General features: G+C 39.4%; 1 protein-coding gene across 1 annotated transcript in view; it reads right to left on the bottom strand.

The window, feature by feature from the left end:
• The window catches only part of EXPH5 (exophilin 5), a gene marked incomplete at its 5' end in the record, with an annotated part of 16,265 nt that extends 9,975 nt beyond the window's left edge, over positions 1-6,290 (bottom strand). The window contains 2 exons of the mRNA XM_010076865.1: positions 3,607-3,751; positions 6,133-6,290. Coding sequence (XP_010075167.1) covers positions 3,607-3,751; positions 6,133-6,290 — 303 coding nt within the window. The remainder of the gene's footprint in view (positions 1-3,606; positions 3,752-6,132) is intronic.
• Positions 6,291-8,023: the final 1,733 nt, after the last annotated feature.

Below are 8,023 nucleotides of genomic sequence, written 5' to 3'. Positions count from 1 at the left end.
AGGGAAAGACAGTTCTGCTCAGTCCTGTTTGTCTCAAAGTCTTTTTCTTAGCCTTGTTCCTAGGCTCTTAAAACCTTTTTGTGCTCAGGTAGACTACTTTATTGTGCTTCAACAGCAAGTATAAACCAGCTTGTTGGCAGGTTCTCTGTGGCCCAGCCTTTCCTCCTGAAGTGCTTTGTCATTTGTTTGCAATGCGCTTGCAGGCAGGGAAGAACAGTTGAAAGGTGCAATTTGTTTTTGCTTCTGTAATTGTGAACTGTAAACCCAGGATTCCTCTCTGACATGGGGTCCAACTGAAACCAAAGGAAACAAGCCTGTTGACCTCAGTGGGCTTCGGATCCAGCCAATCTGAACCTGAAATTCCTAATTTTTCCTGGTAGCACTCAATATGAACAGACATTAATTCAGTGGGTTACCAGTCCCTGTGAGTGAAGTTTATAGAACCAGGACTCAGAGATGTATGTAGCTCTTCCTTTAAGCTAAAGTGATATTTTTTATGTTTTAATGTTTCTACAACAAATTAAGAATAAAACTTATGTTTCAGAGTTTTTACAGTGATTTCCTGCAAACCAGGTCCAGTGAAATCCTGTGGCTTAGCGAGTTACCTAAATTTTAATTATATGCATAATAAAAAGGTAAAAGCTTTGTTAGAACCTCTCTTCTTCAGCTTTACTGTGCGAAGCCACTCTACAGTTCTTCCCACCTGGTGCTGCGCTTGGTATTGCATTAATTGTTCCTTGCAAAGAAGCTACATGAAGTAGACGTGTTGGTTAGAAATGTCTTCTGATAGTCTAGGCAAAAGATACATTTTCATTTGCACCTGTGGCACTATTCTAAATTCCTCTGTGTCTTTGTTGTCACTGTTCTTTCAAAAATAACTGGGCATTGCATCCTGCTTTATTTTCCTCCCTACCAACTTACACAGACGAGGTTATTTTAATCTTTTCTCTATGCCAATCCCTCCACTTCTCAAACTGCCTCATTATTTTTTATGAACTCTTTTAAGTTTTTCAGCATTTCAAAATTAAAGTTTTGCTTACTTCCAGAGAAATACTGCTTAATTTTAGGAAAAAGTAATTCAGTTTCTTTTTTGGTTAAGGATATTGAGCAATGTTTACATTATTTCACACACACATGCACCCGCACATACACACATACTTGTAAACATCATTATTCGTAAACAGAAAAGAAGTTAAATTACTGCTCAAGTTCATAAATATTTGCCATCAGAAAAATACTACTCACTCTGGAAAACAACAAGTTATATTTTATACTTTTTCGCTGATAAACCTACTTTTTATGACAACTGATTGTAAGATTAAAAGTAAAAGATGACTCTACTTCCTACCATCACTACTGGTAACAATAATATAACTCCATGAATTAAAATATGCTGCAAATTAGTATTTTTACTCGGGCACCTGTCTTCCCCAGGCCATCTCCAAGTTGTCCAATGTCAGAGTGAAATCTGTTTTCTTCTATACTATTCTTATCAGTACTACACATGAAGCCAGCTGAGCAACAAACACATAACTCAAATATGCTGAAAACACAATTAAACAGTTTCTTTACCAGCATGAATCACACGTACGTATTAGAAAAGAATAAGGATGAATTCAAGAACACTGAACACCTTTGAACAAAAAGTGATCAAGCATTTCAGTACTTTCAGACTACAGTTACAAACCTTTTATTAGCATCTTCTGTATCTCCACATAGTCTTCTTTGCAGAATCCATTATTTATTCTCACAGCAAAACACCACCACAGCTGATGAAACTGTCTCTCCAGTACAGAAAGGACCCTCTAAACAGCCATTAACATTTAGCTATTTAAAAGCTTCTGCCAGTTAGGCTTACTTACAGGATTTACAGTGCTGCCTCCTATTGTATTTCACTAGTTCTCCAAAATAACTCTACCTGGTTGAGAGGCAGATTATTTCAGTGCTTTGTCTATGCATAAAGCAAACCACATGCCACGGCAACACCTAGAAGAGGGTGGGGGAAGTTTTCAACAGAGAGGCGTGACTAGAAAATGTAGCAATCAGCTCAGTTACACGTCAGGATTGACTTGTTTATTTTTCAAGCTGTGCTCGGCAAAAAATCAAAAGCATCCGAGCCTGAGATACAATAGATTTTCTGTGGAAAAACAAAGCTGATGCAATGAGTAGGTATGATTTTTTTTTTTGCCTTCTTAAATCAAGAAATCAATTCAATGCTTAGATTCTACAGCAAAGCCTAGACCTTCACTTGTGCATTGGCTACGTTACTGTACACCAGGATAAAGTGCCCTTGAAATTTGATTCTCAGTTCACAAGTGCCCCTTTATTCTGCAGGGAGGGCTGTGGTCCGGTGTCAGTGTGTCCCAGAGTAAGGGACATTTACCATGTCACAGGAAAGAGGAGGGAGCTGATGATATGCATAGAGCAATGTTAAAATTTAGCATTTTTTTTTCTTATGCTTCGTTGCTAAGTAGGAGAATTGTTAGCAGTAAACATCCACAAAGCTAACCTCATGGCCTCTATTCAAACCTCTCCTTAAATCTCCTTCTGCTTTGATACAAACATTCCACAATGGCAAGCTACAAAACCTATGTATCAGACTAATCATCATTTCTTTAGAGGCTTGCATTCCAGGTCATTGTTTATATAGCTGTTCCTTGCCTTAGCATCATGCCACCTAGGAGCCCCAGGCATGGAACAGAATACCAGCCTGAGACTCACAGGCAGAGTGAAAATCAGCTCTTTGTGACAAAGATCTTGCAGCTTCATACTTAGATTTCACAGCACCGCACAATGAACCTTTACCTGTGATTTCCAGTCCCAAGCATTACCCTAATATACACACAAAAATAATAATATTTCACTCAGGTGTTGCTGACAATACAGGACTACACAGGACAAAAGTTAAGAGAGAACAGTCTGGCTAACTAGCCCGAGGGTAGCCCCCAGTTCCCTCTGGACAGCAGCTTTAACCCTGTGGATGATAAGAGAGAAGAATGCTCTTCAAATAGCAGCTCCAGCGCTGCGTATGAGACCACCTTTGGTTCAGATCCAGTTGAAACCAAAGCCCTGACGAAGCACAGAATACAAAAGCACTGGAGAGTCAGTCGCCCTGTTTGCCTGGCTAGAGCTAAAGCTGCAGGCCTGCCTCTAAGCTGCCTCTGGGCTAGAAACGGTGGGAACTGATGCTGCAGAACTGCCTGGAGCCTGTACTCTCTGCCACGGCCTGGGAAAGCTACACTTTCCTGTTATATCACAGCCATAGGGCACCAGATCCCCATGTATCTTACACCTTGTCCTCTTGAGAGGGAATGAAATAGGATTCTAAGTCAAGGGGCTTTCATACACTTACAGCCTTTATGCAAAACCTGAGCAAAACAGATTTAGCCAGGAGACTTTACCTATTACTTGCCACTTAGTCCTCATTCTTCTGACACAGAACAGATAATCTCTCATTACATGACCAAGTAAAATCCCAGTCTTCCCAGTGAGGTGAAAGCCAAGAGACTGGAAAAATAATTTTAACAAAGTTTTCTAAGCAAAACACAGAACAATTCATGGACTTTCCAAAATCTGGAAATAATATATGTTCTGATTATAGCTCACCGTGGTTGCTTCAGAGTCTGTTTTTTTCTTGATTTTCTAAAGGAGAAAAGCCAAGCAAAAGGTGATCTGAACCCCAGAAAGGAAGCTGAAGTGTTCTTTTGTGCTGGAGCATTTGTGTGAGATGACATTTTTAATTCTTTATCATCTAAAAATATAAAAAAATTGATTAGTTTCAAGTTCTTACTAAGTACAGTATTAAAATATACATTAAAAGTTATGTCTTCATAAACAGTTTTATTTTGCTTACCTTTTATGCTAGGAAAATCCAGTTTCATGGACATTTTTGGACAAACTGTGACATGCTGGTTTATAATGACTAGCTAGAAGACTAAGGGAAAGAACAGGTCTAAAGTCTCAAGAAGTATTATTGGTTTTGCGTGACACACAGGAGATAAATTACGTAATGTAATTAGCACTCAACCATTTGAAAACCAGAATGGTTTTAAAATATGGGCAAATTAGATTTTTGAAAATTGAGGCACCCACAATCATTAGTCATTTTTTTTCACTTTTGTAAGAAATATAAATATGACAGCCCTGAACATACAATGGTTCAATAGAATGTAATGTAACTACATAACAGTAATTCAGACTAAGGTGTCTTCTGTATTGTACAATTCTTTATGATGGGATTCCTGTGGCCACTGCAGTACATTTTTTTTCAGCTACAAACTGCACATTAGAACTGTAGTTTAAATGCAAGATATCATGAATTATTTCTTTGGGAAGGTTATTATTTGATTTCTTCAAATGGAACATAAACCCAGACTGCCTGTAAAAGCAGCTGGCAATTGGTGTGAAGGAGAGGATGAGTATTGCTTGAAAGAAACTGCAGGGTCTGTTAGTAAAACATGCCACAGGAAACTAGAAGACATAAGGAAACAAGACTTCACTCAGGAATAAGGCACTGCATTTTTTTTTTTTTTCATTTAAAACATCACATGCCTGAAACAATACAACAGCCTGAAAATGGCTTATCCAATGACTGCAGGAGAAAGCAAAACCAGAAATGAGAGCAAAGTGTCACTGATAACAACAGCAAGGGGCAGCATTTTGGACCTAGTCCAAAATGAAGTGAATACTTCATGTCAGGTGATTTAAAACCTGTGGCTTTCACTTCAGTGACAATCATTGTGTATTACAAAATTTTGCATCCTTTCCCCTTTCAGAGCCTAACCTCTTGGTGGCATTGTTTGACTTTACAATGAAGGTGACATCAGGAGAGTCCTAATGGCACTCTGCCATAGCCAGGATGGTCTAGAGACCTAGACAAAGCAAGGCTTGCGGGTAGAAGTAGTACCTTTTATTAAACCAACTTATACAGTTGGAAATATCAGACAAGCCTGCGAAGCACACAACCCCTTCTTAGATCTGAAATAGAAACAGCAGCTTTTAAAGTTAAATATCAGAGAAAAATTACAGAGCTTAGCTAGCTAACACATCAATTAGACCATCTCTGAAAGAGAAAAATAGTAGATAGTTGTGGACTAGAGGGGATGTTGGGGAAAATGGTCAGGAAAGAGAGAGATCTGTTCTGTGTATGTCTGTGGTTTCAGGAAAATTTTTAGGGTTCACTTTCCTTTTGAAACATGTGTCTTTGCTTCTGGTTGCTATGAAGCACAAACAGGAGTTCAATGAACACCATGCAGAAATGTGAATGGAATAAGAGCATATATTATTCAACTATCTGGGTGGAAGATGAAAAACACAGTACAGAATGCCACAGTTGGTATAGGGCCACTATATTTCTTACGCATGTTCATTTTGGATGGGCAACAGAACCTGTGAATGAGATCTCCAGAAGATGCTTCCTGGTCAGCCTGACTTTCCAGGCTTTGTCACTCGTCCTGATAATCAGTACTGCCATGCCTTTAGCTCAGTGTTACCAGGAAAAGTTTTCCACTGGTTCAGTCAAATCTCTCTCGCACAAACCCAGATTACCTACTTATTCCAAGTGTCATTTAGGTGCTTCTAGTTTCTTTAAGAAAAATAGGTAAAACTGAAACAGTTTTTGTACAAAGGAAACATTACTTCTTTGATTGGGAAACCACCACTGTATTTACTAGAATTACAGCAACTTCGTCTTGATTAAGAAATAATTATTTTTACAGTGAGGACAATCAACCACTGGAACAACCTCCCCAGGGATGTGGTGGAGTCCCCATCATTGGAGGTTTGCAAGATGTGACTGGCCAGGGTGCTAGATAATCTCATCCAGGCTCCCTTTCCAATGGAAGGGTGGACCAGATGATCTTCTGACGCCCTTCCAACTTGGGCTGTTCTATGATTCTAACTATGAGATGAGAAAATCAGGGATTCTCTGTTGTGACTTCCAGTTGTGCTTTTAATGGAATCTGCTTAAAGAAAAATAGTCATTTTGAAAATATATCTTTGGTAAAACTTTGACATGAGAAGAAACTCAATGCAATTTCAGAAACTCCTTAGCTATTACACTCTGAAATGCTCTAAGACATTGGTTTGGCGACCATTATCATACAGATAAGGAAATGGAAAAATGCAACTCACTAATGTTCTTGCTTTTCCTTAGCTGATGCTCTAATGGTGGTTTTAGCATTCTATTGACATCAATGTGATTCTGAAATCTTTTTCTTTGTATTTCTTCAAACCATCCTCCAGTCACTCCCTGCAGGCCTGTTTCAGACTTCTTTCTCTTCAGAAGTTTGCTAGAAAGGAAAAAAAAAACATTTTTTAGAGCCATTTTAGATATTACAGGCACATCATTAGGAATTCTCTTGTTCTTCATTTAAGTATTTATAGTATACTACATATAATGACTTTTTAAAAGATACAGTAGGACATGATACATTCATAGTAATCAGATAAAAGTTTAGTGACAGCAGAATTCTCCATCTTAACAACGAGATTATGTGACCAAGTGGGCCACTCATATGCTTGCATTATTCTCTGTCTCAAAGAAGTGAATCCCTTTTCCTTGCAAAAATGAAGTAGTAATTCACAAGCATTATAAAACTAATTGAAAGCAAGATTAAGTTCAGCCAATAATCAAACCAGAATAAATAATACTCTGACAAAGCAATTCTTGAAAGATTTATTCATCCATTTAAGCAGAAGCAATAACAAGATTATTCTGATTTTCAAGAGGAAGCTCACTGAGGCCCTGACAGTGAGGTGCCCACCATGCATTTCCTATGTAAAGGAGAATAACAAATTGTGAATTCAGCTAGTAGGTATTCATGCAACATGCTCAACGAGTCTGTCGCATTTTCCTCTTTCCTTGCTGCATAGTGATTCTGCCTGTGTTTAATATGTATAGAAGGAACTAATAATGAATATGAATGTTCTGCCACACAGAGGTGAAGCCTGAACAAGCTACACACGTGTGGCTGCAGCTGAAGAAGCTGTTCAGTAGCAAGTTCAGGTTTTAGACCAAGACGTCATAGGAATGAGTTGTTTAGCTGGACATAAAAGAACAAGGTACAGTTGCAAAGGAGTCAGAACAGTGCAATGGACACGCAAAGTTACTTGTTTTCAAATTACATTACACAAGTGCCTAGAGTACAGATGCAAATACAGCAAATCCACACCCCAACTGATTCTGATGGCAACAGAACAAGACTTTGTGCACAGCCTGGAGATGTAATACCAATGTTTAAGCAAGGCTTACATGTAAATCTTCCACCTTAATCAGTCATAAACCCCATGTCTAGGAATACAGATGCTCTCAGAGAACATAAATTGTTCCACTTATCCATTTAAATAAAACCCATATTCTCTGAGACAACATTACTTCACAAAACAAACTTAAAATTAAATATCTAGCCTGGAAACAGATGTATTTCCATCTGGAACTGATACAGGGAATTATTGTCCATACTAGAAACTACTGTTCATCTGGTGGCGTCTGAAGAGTAGGAGGGCAGGAGAGAGACATTTTTGGTAAATGAGTATTTCCTGTCAGGAAGAGTACAGACACATGCACAGGGACTAGCCATTTGAAATAAAGTTATTACAGAGGCAAAAATATTAATCACCACAGATATGACTGCATCATGGGAGTGACTAAACACTGCAAATCCCATCTGCAGCATGGAAAACAGCCCAGCAGTAATGTGGAACAGCAGGAGGCGATGAACAAAGTGCTCGCAAAGTGCCAACTTCGTGACCTCACTCCTGTGGCCTTCAGCAGAGGGAACCCGAGGTACCAGGAGGAGCAACAGCGCCCAGAGCCAGGCATGAGGCATGCTGGGAGTGGCTGCAGTCACTGCCATTGTCCGGAAAACAAGCCCACAGCAGTTTTGCTCAAGTCCCGAAAGTGGAGACCATCTCTGATAACCCACCCCTGGGGTCTTTTAAACCCCCGCCAGGACGATCCGAGTTTCCTCCTCCTCCTTTCCCCCTCAAGAGCCGAGCGACCGACGCCCGCCGGGCCGGCTGG

The sequence above is a fragment of the Pterocles gutturalis genome, unplaced genomic scaffold, assembly GCF_000699245.1.
Source record: "Pterocles gutturalis isolate BGI_N339 unplaced genomic scaffold, ASM69924v1 scaffold7528, whole genome shotgun sequence".
NCBI classification, from domain to species: Eukaryota; Metazoa; Chordata; class Aves; order Pterocliformes; family Pteroclidae; genus Pterocles; species Pterocles gutturalis.
This window is presented reverse-complemented; position numbering and strand designations above follow the sequence as displayed.